The sequence below is a fragment of the Spermophilus citellus genome (genome assembly GCF_964194105.1).
Source record: "Spermophilus citellus genome assembly, chromosome: 17".
NCBI classification, from domain to species: Eukaryota; Metazoa; Chordata; class Mammalia; order Rodentia; family Sciuridae; genus Spermophilus; species Spermophilus citellus.
In genome coordinates, this window is record NC_138199.1 from 25,034,314 (window position 1) to 25,057,750 (window position 23,437).

Genomic DNA, 23,437 nt, shown 5'->3' on the forward strand with positions numbered 1-23,437 from the left:
AACCAACACCAAACACACTCTTAAAAAGAACGTATGTATATAATTCCTTGCCGCGTGGGGGCGCTAAAGGACACTCTTCACCAGTAGAAGACGCCTCCAGAGCCCAGGAACAGTTGTGGTTCTTTTCCAAACCCGCAATCCACAGGTCGGTGCACAAGCCAAGCCCCGCCCATCCCGCAACAGATGTGCAGAGGGGTCCTGGCTTCCTAGTCCAGAGACGTCCCACTCTTTTACCCATGACCCCAGAACCTCAGCAACCTGGCCCCTCCCTTCTTCATCCTAGATCTAATTTTTAAAGCCTGTCCCTAATCCCTTTTCATTTCATTCAGGCGGGCTCCAGATCCAGGACTGCTCTCATTCACCTAAGTTTTGAGTAGACTTTCCACTGACCAGCCAGGAGGGGTTAGGTCAGCAATCACTACATTGCTTTCTAGGGAAAAGGGATTTTGAGAGCCAAGAGAAATAGTAGCAACCCATCTCCTGAGTAAGAGGGACCTGCCCGGATAGGGGATCCAGCCCAGCCACTCTATTAAAATGAACCTCAATTAAAACATCTTGAACTCCCCTCCCCCACCCTGAGTCCCGTGATACTATCAGCGGCCTGCGCCTAGCATTGAACTGCTAAGCACCCACCACGCCAGCAGCGGCAGAATTGAACCTCGCCACCCACCAAATCCCACCACCACCACCTCACCCCAGCATCTCGGCCCGCAAGGAAGCTGGAATCCCTCCCCCACCTCCCCAGAAATTGTGGCAGGCTGACTCAAGTTTCGCAGCCGACCTGAAATCAGAGTTCTTTATAATGTTTAATGATGTAGTTTAATGAAAATCTGAACTGTCCCTACTATTAGCAGACGGCCTCAGGGCAGCTGCCCCCGGACCAGCCCGAGAGTTCATCGCCTTCCCGAGGCGGAATGGACTTCCTCATCTGCATGCACAGCACTTCGTCTATGTAGATGGTGTTCTCTTTCACCTGGATTTCCTCCTGCAGGGCAAGCTGTCTGCGGTGCAGCCCCTTCAGCTCCACATGAGCTTGGGCCAAGGTTTCCTTTAATCTGCAGGAAGGAGAACACAAAGGAATATTTCTCTTTCTGCATCATTGTTTGTTTTTTGTTTGTTTTGTTTTGTTTGTTTGTTTGTTTGTTTGGGGGGGGGGTCTGGGTATCCAACTGGGAGCCAAATTAGTATGTGCTCTTCCCTTCCCCCTCTCTTTGGAATAAATATTTCTGATTGGTGGCCTTAGGCCAGATTCATGACTTTTCCATAAAAATGCCAATATTTAAAACCGCAGATTTTACCTAAACATCTGGATTTGGAAAAAATCTCAACATGGGGATCCATTTCCCACATGGCAACAATTGTGGCTGGAATTAGTAGAGGAAGGAAATCTCTGATACAGAGCAGGTTTCTCCCTGTAAGGCCACTGGCTGGTCCCTGCTTGCCATCCAGGTTAGGGTTACAATCCAGATTGGGTGGCACTCTGGGCCTCTCTGCCCCTGGCTGCTGCCCTACCGTGCAACATTATGGTTGATCTCCTGAACCTCCTTGAGGAGTCGGTACTGAGCAACATCACGACACAGCTCGACGTTGGGCCGGTAGGTCCTGTTCTCCAGGCGTGTGTGTGCCACTTTGGCAGGCCCCTCTTGATCAAGGATGGCTTTTTCAAGAAGTGCAATGTTTTTCTCCTGGGAAGCAATCTCTTCCATGACCTTATGGAAAGAATTAGGCCAGGTTGTACTCCCCAAAACTCAACAGCACACAGCCAGACCTGTTGTGATTATGTGGGTTAGGGAGAAGGGAACTCAGATTTCTGTCTGAGCAGAACCCCAAAATAAGGCTGATCTCTCTTCCCCAAAGCAATGATTGCTGCTGGGCGAGGTTCTCATCTGACCTTAGAACCTCACTATTGTCACCTCATAGCCCAACGGTGTGATGTAAACAGCTTCCACCCCCAGAGAAGGCCCTCAGCAAAGGCCAGGCCTGCTCAGGCCTCACTACCTGAATACAAAGCACCTTCAGATAGGAGCAGAGACTGTTTCCTATGAACTCCCCCCGGGTTCTGTCTTCCTGAAGCCTGGGGAGAGAGTGTGACAGAGCCACCTGAACTTTGGTCAGTGTTTTTGAGAGTGGCTTTGTGCACAGAAACATCACTCACAAGTTACTTGTTTTTTTAAGAATACTATTTAGTGGGGCTGGGGTTGTGGCTCAGCGGTAGAGCGCTCGCCTAGCACATACGGGGCCCTGGGTTCGATCCTCAGCACCACATAAAAATAAGTGAATAAAATAAAAGTATGTGTCAACTACAACGAAAAAAAAAATATATATATATATATATATATAAAAGAATACTATTTAGTTATAGCTGGGGATGTTGCTCATTGTTAGAGCATGTGCCTAGCATGCCCAAAGACCCAGTACCACCAAGAAAAAAAAATGCATTTCTTCCTTGAGTTAGTTTGTTTGTTTTGTTTTGTTTTTAACTTTGTACCCCCATGGAAATTTCCAAACATACACCAAGGTAAATAGACTAATGAGTCTCATGTACCCATAACAATATAAAAAGTAATCAATAGATAGCCAGTCTTGTTTCATCCATATCTCCTTCTCCCCAGGTCCTCCATCCATCAGCTTAATTATTTTAAAGCAAATCCCAGATCATATGTCATTTCAGTCTCAGATACATGGGTGAATATTTCTAAGACAGAAGGAGATTGAGGGGGAAGGAGGAAGTACAGGAAAGGGGAGGAAATACAGAATTTGACAAAATTATGTGATGTGCATGTATAAATATACCACAGTGAATTTTATATATATATATATATATATAAATGAGTGGAAAGTAGACCATTAAAGTAGAAGGAAAAAGGGGTAAGGGGGAAGGGAGGGAAAGCAGGGGCACTGGGGACTGAAATGGAATAAAATTCCAAGCATACATGATTATGTCAAAACGAACCCAACTATTATATACAGTTATAATGCACCAGTAAAAGCCAAAAAAAAAAAAAAAAAAAAAAGCTGCTACTAACATGTACAGCAATTTGTGTGGACGTAAATTTTCAACTCTTCTGGGCAAATACTTAAAACATGAGATTGATAATGTAAGAGTATGTTTTGTTTTGTAAGAAGAAGCCAAACTGTCTATCAAAGCAGCTGTCCCATTTTGCATTCCCACCAGGACTGCACAAGAGTTGCTATTGCCCCAAACCCTCACCAGCATTTGATGTTTACTCCATATTTTGGAGTTTTCTATAGGCATATAGAGGTATCTTATTGTTTTTTTTTCAATTTGCAATTTCCTAATAGCATATGATGTTGAACATATTTCATATGCTTAATTGCCACTGCTGTATCTTTGTTGCTAAGGTGTCCGTCCAGATCTTTTGCCCATTTTTAGCTGTTTCTTTCCTTATTGTTGAGTTTTAAGAGTCCTTTGTATATTTTGGATAACAGTCCTTTATCAGATAGGTTCCCTGCAAATATTTCACCTGAGACTGTGGCTTATTATTTTACATTTATAAATGGTTGAAACGATCAGAAGCAGAATATTTCATGTCATGTGGAAATTACATAAAGCTCAGTTTTCAGTGTCAATAAATAAAGTGGTATTGGAACCCAGCCATGCTCACGTGTTTATTTCTGTCTGCTTTTGAACTACAGTGGCAGAGCCAAGGGGTTGCAACAGACTGTATGTGGTTGCTTTGCACTGTTGCCCAGAGGACTGCAAATCACAGTGACATGGATGTAACTTGAGAGCTTTCCAGCCACGTATCACCACACATACCATGACATCTTGTTTTCTTGTTTTATTTCCAGTATGTCTTAGTCCATTCCTGCTGCTGTTTGTAAAATACCTGAAACTGGATAATTTATAAAGAACAGAAATTCGGTTCTCATAATTCTGGAGCTAGGGAGTTCAAGGTCAAGGCACCAGCAGATTCAGTGTCTGTTGAGGGCTACTTTCTCTGTTTCAAAATGGTACCCTGTTGCAAAGACCTTAAGAGGAGATGAATGACCACCCATCCATGTGGATGGCAGAAGAGCAAAAAGGCCTTACTAGTTCCATCTGGCTCTTTATTAAGGCTTTCATCCCATCCATTAGGATCGCTCCTGAAGTTCCATCTTTTAACACTGTTGATTGAGATTGAGTTTCAAAATAAATTTTGGAAGGGTCATTAAACAGTCAAACCATAGCACAGAGCATACCCATCATGTTAAAACAAGAAAATTGGGCTTCATGTGATGCATTTTAATGGCCCAGTGGAGCATAGGTTTTGTTAATGAATTAGATGTCAAATCAGTGCATGTATTAGCCGATGACACTGTAGCTGTGCCGAAAAAGTACAATAAGTTTTCAGACTAAGCATTGATCGCAATAATCTCAACTCACAGGAAAGCAATGATCAGAAAAATTAGAAAATTTTAAAATAGAGTATCTCATCACTGCAGAGCATCTCAAAAATGAAAATGAGGTTGCAATCAAATTAAAGTTCCCAATGGCTCATTCGTTAGGCAGGCAAGGAAAGTCATTTGCTAGCTAATGAAATTATGTTTGACTGCAGTGACTAAGGAAATGTGTCCAGAGAATATAAACTTATTTGAGACCATTAGTCTTTCTATAAAACGATTGCAAAGTGTTGAGGGCATAGGGAGTAGATTAATAATCAATTAAGAAAAAAGGCAAGTCATTTAGAGATGGTTCTCCTCAATGAGTTGACAGGTGTTCTGATACTGCCTAGTGACCTTTATTCAAGGAGTCAATGCTGAGTTTGAAGTAACTAGATAAATAGCTCTATGAATATATTCTGCATGACATAAGTATTTCCAAAAAGTAGAGAAAATGTTAATTAAGTACAACATGAAGTGGAATCTGCTAAGAAGTGGTGTTGAACAGAAAAAGGCTTGGCTGAACAAATTTATAGAGCATGCGAAAAATACGTTATTTAGAGCCTATCATTGTATTATTCATCAAAAGGAACTTCTAAGAAAATATTTGGATCTATCCTGTGATATTGAGCCAGCATCCACAACAGTGAACTTCATTAGCTCTCAACCATTATGTTTCTGTGAATTTTTGTCAGAAATAGACGTTGAATATCCTAGTATGTCCTACCACTCAGTAATTCAATGTCTCAGTAGTGGTAAGATTTTCTTGTGATTAATTTTAGCTCAGGACCAAGATTGACATTTAAAAAAAATCACCCTAAAAAATTTTTTTAAAAAAGATACCCTCAATTAGCTTTTGCCACAGACTTCATATTTCTTGAGGATTCCAACCTAAGTCATTTCAAAAACTAACCATGATTTTAATTACAAATGATGTCCTGCTTTATGCATTTCCTGTGCTAACAAATGTTAAAACAAGAAGCAAGACCACTACTCCCACAGAAATCTGCAACAAATATTCTCCAAGTTCCAGTGTTGTTTTCTTGGACCTCACAGCAAGTCCAAAGGAAATTTCATACTTCAAAATCCACTTAACTTGTTCAGTTAAGGAGCTTCTACCTCATCTTCAATGGGAAGTGATTAATCTGAAAGGTAATGAATGATATGCTAAAAAGCAAACACCAGAAGACTCTCACAGCATTCTATAAATGCCTTCCAAGTAATGAATATGTTCAATTAAAATCATATGCTCACAACTTGTTAGCATAAATTGGCAGTACCTATCTGAATGCAAAGATATTTTCAGAGATGGATTATGTAAAGTCTCACTACAGATCAACATTAACAGATGAATATTTGCAAACGAATTTATAGAAAACATTAACTTTGAATCCCAACGAAGCAATATGTTACATTTCTCTCTAAAACATAATTCCCTTCTTCTTCTTAGTAGACCTGTATTACTATATGTTTGTGTTTGTGTCATTATTACTACTCTGTTTTGAATTTCACAAATGAATTTGTGGAAATTTGTTTTCTTTCTTACTAAATATCAACATAATATCCTTTATTTTTTTCCTCTTTTCCCATAAAGCCTAAAATACTTCCAACTTGACCTTTTCATCAAAACAGTTGGCTACCTCTGTGCTACATTATCTTAAAAATTCCTAGACTAGGGCTCGGAATATAGCTGAGATGGTAGAGTGCCTGCCTCTCATGGACAAGGCCTTGAGTTTAATCTCCAGTACCCCAAAAAGAAAAAAAATTCTAGACTTAATTGTAAATCTGAGGTTAAAATACGTTTTGCTCTATAAGAAAACAATTGTGTCATTACAAACAAAGTGAAGGTTATTCTGTGTTTAATTTGGAGGTCTTCTTTTGAGCTTGGTGAGTCTCCCATGACCAAGGAGGCTTCTAGCAAGATGACAGCCAGGCAGACTCTTTTCTTATAAAACCTAGGTTGGTGGCCTCCAAATAAGGGTGAAGGGCCTCAGAGTTATTCAAAGCACACATTCCCTAATCCTTCAGTTCACATAACAATGCCACCCCCTCCAGGTAGCTAAGTCTCTTAGTTGGATTTTGAATATTTTAGCTCTTAGGAGGCCTAAGTGATTTCCCCTGTTAACTCCTCAGGCCTTTACATTTGATGAAATCCAACTTTAAAAAAAAAAAGTGTGTGTGTGTGTGTGTGTGTGTGTGTGTGTGTATGTATATATATGTATACATATGTATATATATGTATACATATATATATGTATGTATATACACATATTATATATATTCTTTCTCTTACACCACAACTGTTCTGAATATTAAAATGATTTCGGATTAACTTTTGATGCCCACAGTCTCTAAGCCCATCCCTCTTATATGAACCTTCTTACACCCTTCCACAGTGAAGACTAACCTAGCAGCCACTGGTCACATGGGACCACTGAGCGTGTGACATGTGCCTAACCCTAACTGAGCTGTGCTGTTAGTGTCAAATGACAGTCCTCTGCATCCTCAGGTTCTGCATCTACCAATTTCAACCAGCCATGGATAGAAAATATTTGGAAAACAATCATGTCTATACTGAGTACATACAGACTTTTTTCTTGTCATTATCCCATAAACCATACAGTGTAACGGCTATTTACATAGTATTATACCACTATAGGTTATAAATTATCTGGAGATGAACTGAAGTATATGGGAAGATGTATGTATATTAGCTGCAAATACTACACCATTTTTATATAAAACCACTCAGCATCCACAAATTTTGGTATGCAAGGAAGGTCCTGCAATAAGTCCCTACAAATATCAAGGGATGGCTATACACCTCTTGGTTTAAAAAAAAAAAAAAGGTAAAATAACCAGGCACAGTGGTGCGTGTCTGAAATCCCAGTGACTTGGGAGGCTGAGGCAGGAGCATCATAAGTTCAAGGCCGATTTCAGCAACTTTAGTGACGCCCTCAGCAACTTAGCAAGATCCTGTCTCAAAAGCTAAAATGTACTGAGGATATAGATCAGTGGTAAAGAGCCCCAGGGCTAAAACTCCAGCACTCCCCGCCCTATTCCCCCCCAAATTAATATATATCACTTGTTATGTTGATGATATGTTGAAGTAAAAGGGTTTTGTTTGGGGTTTTTTTTACATTGATTTTACCTGTTTCTTTTTGCTTTTTTTAAAAAGTGGCTACTTGAAAATGTAAAATGACGTGTATGGCCTGCACTGTGTTGGACTCGGGTTCCCTAGACTCTGTTTCTCTGGAATATGCAGAGCCCCAACTCCCCTGTTGGAGTTGAGGCAAGGGGCTCAGAAAGCTTGAGGTGTCTGCTAAAGGAACCCAGCTAGCTATCACCAGACTGGAGTTTGGCCCCCATCTCTTACATTTGGACCAAATATAGCACCATTCCTCTAGATGGCTTAGCCTGGGGTGCGGGTCGGGGGTGCTGGTCATCAGGATCCAGGATGGGATGGTGAGGAAGTTGTGCTGGAGCCTGGTTGTTAGGTGTTCAGCAACTCTGCCCGCCCATTGTTAAATAGGTAGCTCAAAACTGACCACAGTGGAAATATTTACACCATGGAAATCTGCAAATTCCACAACTCAGAGCCTTTTTCCCCTCCTGCCCCCAACCCCAAAAGCTAGTTTACGAGCACACCTGGATAATGAGAGGGACAACTGGCCAGAGGCCCAGAGTGACAGCTGAGTTGGGAGAAGCCGGTAGCATCAACTCATGGGAGTTCAGAGTCATAAAAGATGTCTGAGACCAGGCAGCTCATATCTCCATGTCACATAAAAAGGGCTGAAGCCTGGGATGTCAGAGAGCCAGCCGGCCCCCCAAGCCTCCCATCTCCTGCCTCTGTGCTGTATTCTTCGTATCTCTGCTTTCTGACAGTGGAAAGCCAGAGTGAGGAAAGGTCGCACTCCAGTCCCCCCACACCCAAAGCCTGCTGCTAAGATGAAGAGATGCAAATGACCCTACTTCATGAGGTAAACCAGGATGACAGTGGCCCAGCCCAGATGGCCTTTATGGTTCCATGGCAAAACTCCCAAATCCACTCTTCTCTGTCCCCCACCCCTAGGGGCCTCACCTTGGCCAGATGAGTAGCCAGCTTGTCCCTGGCGTCCTTGATCACCTTCAGCCCGTTCTCGAATGCCAAATCCACCACCTCACACTGCTTGCGCAGGTCGCTGGTCGTCTGGGACAGGATGCTGTCCACCAGGGCCTTCAGGGCCAGGGAATTGTTCCTCTGCTTGTCAGCCTTCTCCACGTTGGTGTTGGAGAAGTCCAACCAGTCTTCCAGACTCACCGAGCTGAAACCAACCCACAAGCTCAGCCATTCATAGCACGTCTGGACCCGGGAAGAGGGGCAGGGAGGGGCCGGAGCCCCGGAAATGCTCTGGAAATTAAGTCTACCTTCACCAGCAGAAGCACCTAGAATGTTCTTCCTGTCTCCAGGGAGAGAGAACAGTGGTCTGTCAATGGCAATATCTTTGGGAAACTTCCCACTGGACAGGCATCTTATAGACATTGCCTCATTTAATCCTCATAACAGCCTAGTGAGCTAACTTTTATAACCCTTTTTTACAGAGGAAGCAAACTAAGTCTTGGAAAAATGAAGTAACTTGGTCTAGATCACACAGCTAAGAACAAATTGAGCATCAGAATAATAAATAGTAACGGGTTGTAACAAACTAGATAACATAGGAAACCATGAGCCCATACAAATACAAAAAGAAGGAGGAGGGGGGGGGAGGAGGAGGGGGAGGAGGAGGAGGAGGGGGAGGAGGAGGAGGGGGAGGAGGAGGAGGGGGAGGAGGAGGAGGGAGAAATAATCGCTAGTTTGATGAGGAACTTTGATAGCATTGACGAATCTCAAAACAAAGTTAATTGCAAGAAAACAGATATGGAATATATATATATATATATATATATATATATATATATATATATATATATATATATATAATGCTGTGTAATAAAAAGCAGACAAAACAAACCTTTTAGAAGAGAGGAGAGTGGCTATATTTAGGGAAAAGATAAAAGTATTGATCAGAAGGGGACTGGAAGGGTTTCTGTGGTGGTGAAGGGGTAGAGATATTTTCTTTCTTGCCCTGGTTGTTGGTTACATGAGGATTGTCCACTTTGTGATTGGAGGCAGCCTCTGAGCTGATCCCCAGTGATCCCTGCCTCCTGGTCATCCCATCTTTGTGTAGTCTCCTCACCTGGAGTATGGGAGGAACCTGGCTTGTTTCTCACAAGTAGAAAGATGAGATGTCAGCCCTGGGATTAGGGTATAAAAAGGACTGTGGCCTCTGTCTTGGGTTCTCTCCCTCTCCCTCCACCTCCCTCTTTATTTTATTTTTTGAGTTGTAGATGGACACAATACCTTTATTTTATTTGTTTTTATTTGGTGCCAGGGATCGAATTCAATGCCTCACGTATGCTAGGCAAGCGCTGTACCACTGAGCCACAACCCTGGCCCCCTCCCTCTCTTCTTTCTTTTAGATCACTCAATGTGGGAGAAGCCCACTGTCATGTCATGAGACTGTCATCTCATGAGAAATTTGTGTGGCAAGGAACCCAGGCCTGCCATCACAAGTCATCTTGGAAGTGGACCTTAGATGGGCTGCAGCCCCACCAGCCAGCTTGACCTCAACCCAGCTAAGCAGTGCCTCAGCTTTCAACCCACTGAAACCATGGGGGAAAAAATGTTTATTGTTTCAAGCTGCTAAATTTTGGAGTAAACTGTTATACAGCAAAAGATATTATTGTATTGTTATAATACAATCCACTTAACTGTACAGTATTGTGTACTTTTCTGTATGTAGAGTTATTTCAAAGTGATTTTTTAAAATCAGAATTAGTTAGGTCTGTGATTTAATATTAATTGAAAATTGCAAGTTAGATGTTACAGAAGAGGTATGAAGTATATTTTCATCCTTGCAAACTAAACAAAATATACTTGTGTGGGTGAATGTGCATACAACTATTTGTATGAGCCCACAGGTAACACTGGTTATCTTGGAGGGTGAAAGATGGAAAAAGAAAGGTAGAGGGAAATTATTAACTCATCTTTTATGTTTTTAGGATCTTTTACTTTTTAAAAACATAAATAGGTAAAAGAAGGAGTAACAGCAGACTTTTTCAGAGAGAGGAGCCTCTAGGCACTGTGTCTGGGTGGGCACTGGTTAGTGCCCATCTTTGCCCTGAGCCTGCCTCTCCCCAGCTCCTGGCTGTCGGTAGGATGCTTTGTAAATATTTCCACTCTGGTCAGGTCCTGCCTGCCTGAAGGGGTCTGGGACATTACCAGCAGGGACCAGGCCAGCATCAGGGCCTCACTTACTTGGGTTCGATCCTCAGGACGTTTTCAGAATATCTGATGTTTGGTGAGTTATTGTTGAGTGAGAAGCAGATGTCATCAATGGTCAAAGCCACAAACTTGTCCTTCAGATCCCTTTCCAGATTGTACTTGGCAGAACGGTTCAGCCTGAAGGGAGAGCGTAAGCTGGGTTTCTCCCTCTGGAAATCCCAAGTGGCACCTACAGCTTCTTGGGACCAGGTCTGCGACAGGGTGGCCACACTTCCATCCCCACCTCCCCATCCCACCAACACACACCCACGTGGCCATTTGATGTTTGGTGACTTGACATAACCAAACCTGGACTTCAAGATCTTCCCTTCCACGGTGACATTTTTTTATATAAGGGGTCAGGCCTGGCAGCAGTGGGCTCCAGTGTCCCCTAGTTCATCACCACCAGTGAAACCAGCCCACCCTCCCCCACCACCCCAGGGGGGAGTGGTAAACCCCAGTCCTCTGGAGCTAGCCTTGGTGGGCACCACTTGTTCTCAAAATTCACAGTGGAGACTCGGAGGGCAGGCCCAGAAGGCGATACCTAATTTGCTCTGTTATCTCCTCAAGAGTACGGGTCAGCAGGGACATGACGCCCCGGATGATCTCCGCCTCCTTCTGCAACTCCTGGTCCACTTCGTCATTCACCAGGTCGATGCCCACACGCTTCTCCCTGGCCAGGGGGAGAGGCCGGTCAGCCAATGCATGCAGGGACAGTTCGGTATCTGCCCACATCAGGACCTGTAAAAGTACCTGGACAACCGACTTGGGTATCACCAGATCCTTCCGGGTGACACACTTGAAGATGGACACTAGTTGGTGTCTGTCCCACTTCAAAATACCCAAAAACCAAGGAAGGACAATTGAATGCGGACTGGCCACTGGGTCTGAAAAGTGTCAAATGGACTCCCCCCCCCCCTTAATTTGGCCATTGATCCTGAAGCCTCATCCTTTTACCTATTCATTGGAAATATTGTCTTTTTGGGGAGGAGTACAGGAGATCTAACCCAGGGGCACTTTATCACTGAGGTACATCCTCAATCTTTTTTTTTTTTTTTTGAGACATGATCTCATGAAGTTGCTGAGGGTCTCACTAAATTGGTGAGGCTGGCTTTAAACTTGTGATCCTCCTGCCTCAGCCTCCTGAGTCACTGGGATTACAGGCGTGGCCAGCACACACGGAGAGAACATTGTCTTTTGACTTAGAATTTCCGACATGTGTTTCTTTCCTTGATCCTCATCTTTGACGAGGAATTGAATTTAGTGAGATGTTTTCTTTTAATAAACATTTTAATAAATATTATTATAATATTGAGTTTATATCAATATTACCTCAGTGAGTGGAGCACAGTGACAGGCACTGGATTTTTTATATAAATATTCCTGCTTAACCTTTTCAAGTACAGATCAGGAAAACTGAGTCTCAGACAGGTTAAGTAACTTGCCCAGTGTCACAAACTGGGCATTACACATGCTTTCAATCACCGTGCTATTTCATTCCCAAAACCTACTCCACTGCTCATATTTTATTCTTTTCTATCCTGCATGATCATGGCTGGAAGGAAAGCTCTCCTAACCACCAGCTGTGTGTCCTGAGGCACATTACATAACTCATTACATTACATAACTGTGCCTTCGTTTCCTCTTCTGTAAAATGGGGATAACTCTGAGTACTTCATGGGGTATATCAAAGAGCAAACGAGATAAAAAGCATACGGTACAGTCCCTGGCACATAGTAAGTACATCCTAAGTAAATTTAACAACCTCTACATTATCATTAGATTAGACATGAGCAAATTGGGTGTGGGCTTGAGCAAATTGGTCAGCTGCCACTCACCTTTGTTTCACATGCCTCTAAATCTGGCTGGGGGGGGGGGGGGAGGCCGGTGTTGCTGCCTTGTTGCTGCACAGGCCTGGATCATGAAGGGAACAGGGAACGGTACATTTGGGAAACTGCAAACGCTCAGCACTCCTAAGCCCCTACTGTGGCCTGGAGAGGTCATTGGGGACCCCATCATGATGACGTTTGTTTGATATGGTAAGAAGCGTAAGCTTTATTTTGAAGCCATTGGGGCCTGGGATTCTAACTAAAAGGTTTGAAGCATGGGGGTGACCTATACAAACCTCCATTTGGAAAATGTAGCCAGTGTGGAGGATATGCTAGATTGACGGGGCTATCCTCGAAGCTAGAAGGCCTGTCGGGGTGCTCCAGCTAGGGCTGCCAACAGGGAACAGGTCTGGAAATTGGCATCTCCCCAGAGTCAGAGGATCATCTGACTCAGATTTACAGAAGAAAAAAATAATAATAAAAAGGTATGCGTGTATAGTGATCTCTGGATTACTAAGTGCCTCTGTGTGGCTCCCTGGATCACAGCAGGTTTATTGTCTCCCAGGAGCTATAATATCTGTACTCACCTTCTTCTTTGGCAATAGAACCCCTATTTTTTTTTTTAACTAAGCACCTGGTTGTCTGAAATAAATACAATCACTTCTTAGCTTTTACTGGTGTGCCCGTGTGATTAAGTTCTGGTCAGTGGCATGCAAGGAGAAATGGTGAATGCCAAATCCTACTTATTCCTACCTGCTGGAGAGTGTAGATATGATGGCTGGATCTCCAACTGCCATCTTAAATCATGAAGTAATCTGGGGGAACTAAGACCATGGGCAGAGAAACAACAATATAGAAAAAAAGCCTGGAATCTTCAAACTGTGGCATATCATTCCAACTTGAATGGACCACTTTTACACCACTTAAATGTAAGACAGAAATTATTTTTGTTTGAGTCTAATGTCATTTTACAGTTTTCTGATATTCACAACCAAATTTAGTCCTAACTTATAATAAGTTAGTTTGAGAGCAGAGTTTAGACATGAACCAAACCCAATACTTCTCCCACTGCCCAGCACCATGGGCAATTGCAGGTGCTAAAGGAACACCTGCTCGTCTGCATCACTCTAACCCACCACCTGGCACAATCAGCTCTTGCTACCTAGCATGGCGCTTCCCAGAGCAGATGACTCATTGAGGAAACTCCCCTCCTACCTGTAAGCCAGACACCTCTCGGTGATGAACAAGGGCTCTTTAAAGCTCTCCAGGGATTTTTCCACTCGTATCTTATAATTGAGGAGATCATCAGTTTCATTCACAAGCTGCTCAAGTTTGTCATCTAACTCCTTCTTCCAGAACCTGACTTCCTCGAGTCTCTGTTCTGAAGCACACAGAGAAGTTACGCCAGGGTTAATGGACTCTCAAAAGATCACTTTTCTTCTTTCCCCCTACAGTGGGTAGTATATTTCTCTTGCATGTTTCTCTCTGCTGTGAGCTTTTCTGCTTTTGCAGAGATGGAACCCAGGGCCTGCACATGTGAGGCAATAGGCAAGCAATCTGCCACTGAGCTGCACCCCAGCCCCAGCCAACCACTGACTTCGAACCTAGAGGCCTATTGAGAAACCACCTGAGACATGTTCATTTCTTCTTAGTGCTTCTTGGAGCATTTTTTTTTTTTTATCGCTACAGATGCTTATTAACAGAAAGGAAGACAGTTCTTCCCACATTAAACATCAGATTTATCATTCTACACTAATTCTTCAATGCCCACTGTTTGGAATAACTTTTCATTTTATCAAGGATATAAATATATATTGCTTGAAAAGTCCAACAAGTATCACAAATTACAATTCTCTGACCCATCCCCACCTACTCCCACTCTCAGGGAGCAACCAAGTTAAACACTTTTATTATTTCTTCTAGCATTTGCCTACACTGATATTTATACATTATCAGTTTAATATTGAATCTATTGATTTCCTATGATGAAATATATTGATTTTCTTTTCTTTGTTTTGTTTTTGGGATTTTTTTTTGGGGGGGGGATTGTTTTGGTTTTGTTTGTTTTTAAATGTACTGCAGATTGAACCCAGGATACTTTACCACTGAGGTGCATCTTCAGCCCTTTTAATTTCTTATTTTGAGACAGGTTCTCAGTAAGTTGCCCAGGCTGGCCTCAAATTGGTGATTCTCCTGTCTCAGACCCCTGAGTAGCTGGAATTATAGGAATGTGCCACCACATCTGGCATGATTTGCTTTTAACCAACTCAAACAACATGATCCTTCCATCTCCCAATATATTTGCATCACCTTTAAATTAAATAATGACTTATTGTCTAGTCATATTTTTGTAAGTTTGTAAATATCATTTGCACCTGAATCATGTAGTATACTGTGCTATAATAAATTTCTTACAATATTCCATTTTTTTACTAAGCACTTTAATTAAAAGATAACTGATTATAGTAGGAAAACCACATAGTACATAATGAGTTCAGAATGAGCAGTTTGGTATTCGAATTGTAAATTCATAATGTATTGGTTGTAAAACTATCATTTTCCTTTCTATAAAATGACTCTTATTTTTCTTAGGTACATATGATTATGTATATTTGAAGTTTACACTGTATTGTGGGATACACAGAGACAGCAAAATGGTCATGGTATTGATTGTTTCACTTTCTATTTATTTATTATTAACTTCTCAAACTTTCTGACAGGACCTTAAGTATCCTCTGAATATGTTCCAATCCATTTTGTTTCTTCTTTGGAGGCATCTCTCCCAGAACCCTTTCTGGCTCTCTAGTTTTCTTGTTATGGGCCAGGCTATGTGGGCAATGACTAAACAGACTCCATTTTACCCTGAGACTCTATGTCATGTTAGAAATGCTTCTCCCATGGCAACACCCCGCCTCTGTGCCCATCAATGGTTGCTTAGCCTAGTGTGTTTGGCAACACAAAATGGCAGTTCTTATACAATATGAAATTGTTCTCTTTTGGGTTCCCATTTTTCGTGGACAATGATTGTCTAGATGCTAGTAACCATTCTTTAACTTGTACTCAACTAGGGTCATTTTGACCCACTTCCCATTCTGCTGATGATTTTAGATCTCATGATGTTTGTTTATGGTCTTGAACCATAGCAACAGCCACTTACACTTAATGTGGTTTGGGACTATAAATGTGTACTCTAACCCTTAGAGGGGTTTGAAGGGTGTAGACTTGCAGCCTGCCCCTTGGCCTGAGAAACTGATGTGACTCCACTTTTGAAAATAAATAAATAACAGCAGCTTCTATCTCAAAATAAATAACAGCAGCTTCTATCTCAAGGAAGGTGGCATGACCCTTGTCCTTGGAAAAACCCACAGAGCCTTTCTAGGCAGATAGCCACCCTGCTGAGTTGTATGTCTGTAAATAACAGGAGACATCTGCAGCACCAGGTGTCCCTGACTCAGTTAGGCTAGGTGAGGATCCATAGCAACCCCCTACCAACCACCAATCAGAATGAGACAGGGAAAATTCCTGGGATGCCAGATGACCCCCCAGTAGTTTATGGTGGTTGATAACATGTTGGGAAACCTTGTAGTTCGGCACGTATACCCCTCGTGGCTTAAACCAATCAGTTCAAATGAATCCCCCTCTTGTACTATCCAATCACTCCTACCCAATTTGTTCCCGCCAGTGAATGTGCTAATCAATGTTAAGAGTTGTTGTTTGATTTTCCCTCTGTATGGAATGATTTGCTGTGTGATGTTGTGACGCATAGAGTATTCCTCCCAAAAAACTATAAATCCTCACTGAAAAAAGGACGGGACTCACTCCCAGGGACCACTGCGTCGGAAACGGTTGTGAGTCCAGGTTCGAGCTTGCAATAAAGACTCTTGTGTGATTGCATCGGATTTGGCTCCTGGAGGTCTGTTGGGGTCCCACGAATCTGGCATTACAGCCCTCCAACTGATGAATCCAGACTGCCATTTGGTGAATAAAAATGGTTCTGTCTCCTGCCTTCAGATCAACTAGGTGATTTTTTGCAATCTAGCCAAAACATTCTGAAGGATTACCATCTTATGACTTTGCTTCACACTTCTCATGAGCTGGACTCCCATTTCCTAGATTGCATTCCTCCCTCCTCCTTGAATTACCCTTTCAACTTGCAGAAGCACATCCTTTGGCAACTTCCTAAGAAATGGATGCCTCTATGGTTAAAATCTTTAAGAACCTGCAAGTCTAAACCCACATGTATTCTACTCTCACCCTTTGATGATATTTGACTATGCTCTGGTTCATAGATTGTAAATCCTTTCCATTGAGAATTCTGATGGCTTGGCTCCATTTTCTTCTACTTCCTAGGGTTTTTGTTGAGAAGTCTGAATCCATTCTGATTCCTGACTTTTTTTATGTAATCTGTTTTCTCCACTCTGAAAACTTTTAGGGATTTCTCTGTTTTATTGGTGTTCTAAAATTTCATACTAGTGCCAATTTTATTTAGTTGTACCAGACACCAGGCATGAACTTTTAATCTGAAAACTTAGGTCCTTTGGTTCTGGGAAATTTTTTTGTATTCTGTCATAGATGATTTCTTCCCCTCCATTTTCTCTATGCTGTTTCTGGAATTTCTATTAATTAATTATTAAGCCTTCCAAAGGGTTCCTCTAATTCCTTTATCTTTCCTCTCCTGTTAACTATTTTCTTTCTTTTTTCTCCTACTTTCTCAAACTTTTTTGTTTTTGTTTTTGTTTTTGTTTTTGAGATGGAATTTCACTCAGTTTATTGCCCAGGCTGGTCTTAAACTCTTAAGTTCAAAGGATCTTCCTGCCTCAGCCTCCCAACCATAGTTAGGACTATAGGCATGCACCGTGCCTGGCCTTTTCCTACCCCTACTTTCTGAGGATTCTTTAACTTTATCTTTCAACATTTATTTGGATGTCTAAGATTTTTTTTTCTGATCTCATGCTTTTAATTTCCAATAACTTTTCACTGAATGTTCTTTTTCAAGATTCCTCTTCTTGTTCCATGCATTGGACAATGATCGTCTAGACATTAGTAACCATTCTTTAACTTGTACTCAACTCAATATCTTCTCTTGATACTCAAGGAGCTTATAGTATATTTTGTGTTTTGTTCAATGCAATCAATTTCCCAAGTTTCCATCTGCTTGACTGTTTTGGTGTCTGCTCTGTGAAAGAGGTTTTCTTTAAACGTTTAGTGATTGTTATGGTTTGGATTTGGAAATGTCCCCTTGAAAAGCACATGATTTAGGTACCTGGTACCCAGTACAGTAAGGTGCAGAGGTGGGACTTTTAGGCAAAGATAAGAACTGTAAACTCATCAGTGGATTAATCAACTTGATGGGCTAATAATCTGAATGGATTCCTGGGTAGTAACTATAAGAGGTGGGGCATAGCTATAGGAAGGAGGTCATGGGGGTTATGTCCTGGGATTATATCTTGTCCCTGGATCCATGACCTCTCTCTCTCTCTCTCTCTCTCTCTCTCTCTCTCTCTCTCTCTCGATCCATGATCTCTCTCTCTCTCTCTCTCTCAATCCATGATCTCTCTCTCTCTCTCTCACTCTCTGGATCTATGATATCTCTCTCTCTCTCTCTCTCTCTCTCTCTCTCTCTCTCTCTCTCTCTCTCTCTCCTTTTGGGCTACCATGAGCTGAAAACTTCCCTCCACCAAACCAAGCCCTTCTGCCATTATGTTCTGCCTGACCTCAGACCCAGAGCAATGGAGATGGCCATCTATGGTCTGAGACCCCTGAAATCATGAGCCCAAAATAAACTTTTCCTCCTCTAATTTGTTCTCCTCAGGTATTTTTATCACAATGACAAAGAGCTGACTAGCACAGTGGTCCTTATTTGATTTAAGAATGGTGTGCTAAAAGGCTAACCAGGGGCTCCACCTATGGAGGACAGTACTTGTCAACCAGAATGCTTTATTGTACAAACTGATCAGGCAGAGTCCAGGAATCTCACTGGAGAATGCCCAAAGGTTAGCATTGGTAGAGCTTTCTTTTGGGACCAGTTATTTTCTCCATAGAAAAACCTTTCAGTCTCCCCTGTCTGGGGGAAGAAGTTGCACTACCGTTGTCCTGGAAGCTAGCAGGAAGAACCACCATTCAGCAGTAGATTCTCATTGAGTCCTTTGGCTTTGAGCTTTCTGTGGAGTGGAGAAGGGGCTTTTGATAAAGACTTTCAACCCATCTGGTTTCTGGTTCTATCTTGAAGCTCCACCTGCAGAAGTAACTTGGATCTATCCAATGGTGAACAATTTCATGGAAACCTGGCAAATCGACTGCTTTGAATGAGCTTCTGCAGCACCAATCAGCAACATTCTCACTCTCCTCTACCCCACCTGGCCTTCTGCAATTCCTGAGTGTATCACCCTTGACTTATTGCTTTCTAGCTTCCAAATTCTTCTCATCACTAGGCTACTATTGTTTCCTTCCACCTATCTCCTTGTTCTGGAGACATAGCTTGCATGAATCTTTTACTGCTTTTGTTGGAAGTTGAAAAGGGAGAGGAGACCATTGCCTGTGTTCCATCCACCCTGTAAAAGGAAGTCTCCCCGCTTACTTTGTAGTTTACCTCCACCCCCACCTTGCATCCTTCACTACCTTCTCTATTAGACTTGTTATCTCCAAGGTCCCCAATAATCTTCAAGTCACCTGTTCAGATTCCTTCTTGTTCAACTCTCCGCCTCCTTGACATTTAGACAGACTTGGATACAACACAAGACTTCCTCGCCCACAGAGCCCCCGTCTTTTGTACTTCCTGACCTTGATCTTTTTGTTCTTCTACCCAAGCTCTCATTCCCCAACACTTCCCCAAATCCTTTTCATTCTCTGCCCTCTTTTCTTCTCTTTCAACATCTTCTTTGAGTAGTCTACTTCCTGTCTTAAGGTGATGTCTCTAGATTCCTAATGCTGCCTCCTAAATTCTAAATAGCTACTTACTGAACTGAACCTTCCAAATTCAAGGTCTCCCTCAGCCAGGGTTCAGTCTTGACTCCCACTCAGATCCACTCATCTCCAGCAGGCTGCTCTCCTTCCTGTACTCGGTACCACAACTTGGACCTCTTCTCATTCCCCATAAATGCCACCTGCATCTTGCCTTTATTATTTTGTCCTTGACTTCCATTGTTAAAATTAATTCACGGATCCAACATGCTAATTATTGACCACGTCTGCTTTTCATCTTTCCAACCATTGCTTTAATCCAGGCTAACATGGAATAATTTTATTAACATCTTTTGTGTTTTATATCTTACAATTACTAAAATGTGTCTATCTTCAGCTTTATACTCTGGTAAATCTAGCGTGTGATGGACCTATTTAACGGATGAAGAAATAAAGGAAAGGATGGATGGACGGATGGATGAATGGACGGATTCTGGTACCTCAAAATGGAATGGTAAGGTGAAAGGTTAAACATGTCCAACTTTGGTAGATGCTGTCAAAGCATTCTTAAGTGGTCATAACAATTTATACTTCCACCAGAAGAGAGTTCCAGTAACTCCACATCCTTCCTAATGCTTAGATTTTTCTTTTTCCTTTCTTTTGGATCGCCTCTGCTTTTTCAGTTCAGTCACTGTGTGTGTGTAATGACATTCAGTCTGTGGTTTTAATTTGCATGTCCTTAATGACTAATGAAGTTCAACCAGCTCTTCCTATGTCTTTGATAAACAAATGTACCCTTTAATTTAATCTCATTTATTATTTTTTGCTTTTATGGTTTTTTTTAAATAAGACATCTTTTCCTTTTCCAAATCATTAAGATGTTTGCTAAAAGTTTTATTAATTTATGTTTCCCATTTAGATATGCACTCACCTCAATTTGATTTGTTAATACATGATATGAAGTAGGGCTTGGGATATGATTTTTTCATGTGAATGTCCAACTGGCCAATTTATTGAAAAGATGATCCTGGGGCTGGGGTTGTAGCTCAGTGGTGCAGTGCTTGCCTAGCATGTGTGAGGCACTGGGTTCAATTCTCAGCACCGCATATAAATAAATGAATAAAATAAAAGTCCATCAACATCTAAAATATTTTTTAATATTAAAAAAGACGATCCCTTTCCATCACACTACAGTATTGCTTTTATCATAAATCAGATAAACATAAATGTATAAGTTTATTTCTCAGCTCTCCACTATGTCTCATTGTCTATCCTTGTCAATTGGTTCCTATGTCAATTTGTCTATCCTTGCCTATATTTCATTGCCTTAATTATCATTGCTTTATAAGAATAGGTCTTATAATCCACAGTCTCCCAGCTGTGTTCTTCTAGAACTTAGTCATGTCTATGCTTGACCCTTTGTATTGCCACATGAATTTAGAAGCAGTTTGCCAATTTCATCAGAAATTCTGCTGAGACTTTTTTTTTATTAGTATTGCACTGAATTTATAGATTAACCTAGGGAGAATTGGCATCTTTAAAATACTGATTCTTCTAATCCATTAACTCATATATCCTTGCTTTTATTTATAACCACTTTAGTTTTTTACAATAATGGGTGGTAATTTTCAGTGTAGAACTCTTGCACATCTTTTGTTAGATTTATTCCTAAGCATGTGATTTTTGTTATTGTTATTGTTGTGTTTTTGCAGTGCTAGAGATCAAACCCAGGGCCTTCTACATGCAAAACACATGCTTTACCACTAAGCTACATCCCCCAGCCCTTGATGTTTTTTAATGACACTATAAATGGCTAAGCTTCTAAATTATTCAATGAATCAATGACATTAAAATTTAGAGCTTGAAAATCAGTTGTCACCACTCACTATGGTCTTACATCCAACCCTGTAGGAAGCCATTCTCGCACGTGATTGGGCACCTCCCTGATTGGGTGTGAGGCGTTCTGGCTAAACTGGGTCGGAACTAATCCCCACCCTTTCCAGGTGCGAGAACCTGTCCATGTGGGGGTGTGACTGACCATTGACCCTGAGACCAATCACTGACCCTAACCTTGGAATGCTGTCCCCCTCGACCTTCATTGGATGGAATTTTCCCCTGAATTTCTTGTTCCCCAATAAAAGGCCACTCCCTGTGTTCTCTCTCTCTCTCTCTCTCTCTCTCTCTCTCTCTCTCTCTCTCTCTCTCTCGCTAGTCCTGAGTAAGCCTTGCTGCCCCACCGGGTGGTTTGAGGCAGGAGCCAGAGGGAGGGCCATCTCAGACCTGGTCAAAGAAAAAGGCAATTGAGTTTTGTGTATTTATTTTGATCTCACTAGTTAACTTCTATGCTACGAACCTCTTGTATGAAGCCAGCGTGCTGGTCACGTGGTGGACAACCCCTTTGTTATCTACCTGGCCACTATAGATATTTGAGTTGTAGCCTCTGGCCTATCATCTCTTGGTGTTCAGGAGATGTTGCTTGTTTTGCTTTATATTTATTTTTGTTCTTACTTATTTAGGGGTACTATTCTTTAAATACAATTTTTAAGTATGGAATTGTCAAGAGAAAAATTATTCTTCCTTTCAGACCCTGCTCAAATGTTTCTCTCTAGGAAAACATTCCCAGTTTTCCAGTTCCTATCCCATCCCTACTTTAATTTTCCTATTCCAGCACCTATCTGGTTATAGTCTGAACACCAACTTTTGTATCTTTCTCCTCTTTAACCAGGAGCCCCTAAAAAGCAGAGATTCTGATCATTCCCAGGGCATAGATCCACAGATCTCTAAACGTGTACCAAATCAATGATGGCTGGCAGATGGCTGAAAATCAGACAGAGTTACTATGTGTCTGTCTGAGGGCAGTGAGCTAAAACACAGAGCCTGGAGAATATACAGGATGTCACCTAATACTTCAAGAGTGCTCCATTGCCACACTTGAATGTGACACTATAGCCAAAACTCAGTAGCCTCATCTGAATATGGGAGGTCTTACCAATTTTCTTGTTCACATCACTTTGAGATTTCCTTGTGGTCTTATCAATTTCATCCACAAGCCTCTGGCTTTCTGCCACCAGGCGTTCCGATTGGGACCTCTGGGCCTCTGCCCTGTGGTACTGATTCTTATTAGAGATGTGCCACTCTGGGGGCAGAAACTTGGGTGGAGATTGTAGTAGCTTAGCCATTTGAGATTTCCAAAACCTGATCAAAAGCAGACATTTTTTTAGGTTAAAAAAGCAACTTTTTTCCTTTTAAAATTATTATTTAAGTATGACATATCAAAAAGTGCATACATCACAAACCATGCACACAAAATGAACGCATCTGTGTAGCCAGCACCCAGATCAAGGAACATCTCAACCCTCTTTTCAGTCACTAGCCCCACAAGGTGACACTAACCTGAACATTAATACTACAAATTATTCCTCTGGTTTCAAACTTAATATAAATGGAATCATACACTATGCATTCTTCTGCATCTGACTTCTTTCATTCAATATTCATAAGATTCATCTGTATTATTTGTATAGTTGAGGTTGTTCTTTCTCATTGTTGTGTAGTGTGCCATTGTATAAATACATCAAAACTCATCTTTTTCTACTGCTTTTTTCTTGGCTTGTTCCACTTTATAGTATAATGAGAATGCTATGACTATTCTCATGTGCAGCTTTTGGTAAATGCATATGTTCTTTTTTATGACTCATTAAAATTACTGAGTCATGGAATTAAGTTCTACCATACAGATGAGCCCAGAAATGTTTCCTTAAAAATGAATAAATGTGGGTTGGGATTGTGGCTCAGTGGTGGAGCACATGCCTTGTCTGCGTGGAGCACTGAGTTCGATCCTCAGCACCACATAAATAAGTAAAATAGGGGTATTGTGCCCATCTACAATTAAAATTTTTTTTTAATGAATAAGTGTGATTAGTGTAAACTGACAACTCAGTCTCGAGCCTATTCGACAGATAAAAGAATTGAAGGCTGGGGA

At 41.6% G+C, this 23,437-nt stretch overlaps 1 protein-coding gene across 1 annotated transcript; it reads right to left on the reverse strand.

The window, feature by feature from the left end:
* Positions 1-847: 847 nt before the first annotated feature.
* Positions 848-22,649, reverse strand: TEKT1 (tektin 1; the record flags this gene model as incomplete). The annotated part of the gene is made up of 7 exons (XM_081272463.1): positions 22,445-22,649; positions 13,771-13,936; positions 11,271-11,399; positions 10,721-10,864; positions 8,465-8,687; positions 1,513-1,709; positions 848-1,055 (listed from the first exon to the last, which is right to left on the reverse strand). Exons 1-7 carry the CDS (start codon positions 22,632-22,634, stop codon positions 848-850), a joined length of 1,257 nt encoding a protein of 418 aa, XP_081128589.1. The 5' UTR covers positions 22,635-22,649.
* Positions 22,650-23,437: the final 788 nt, after the last annotated feature.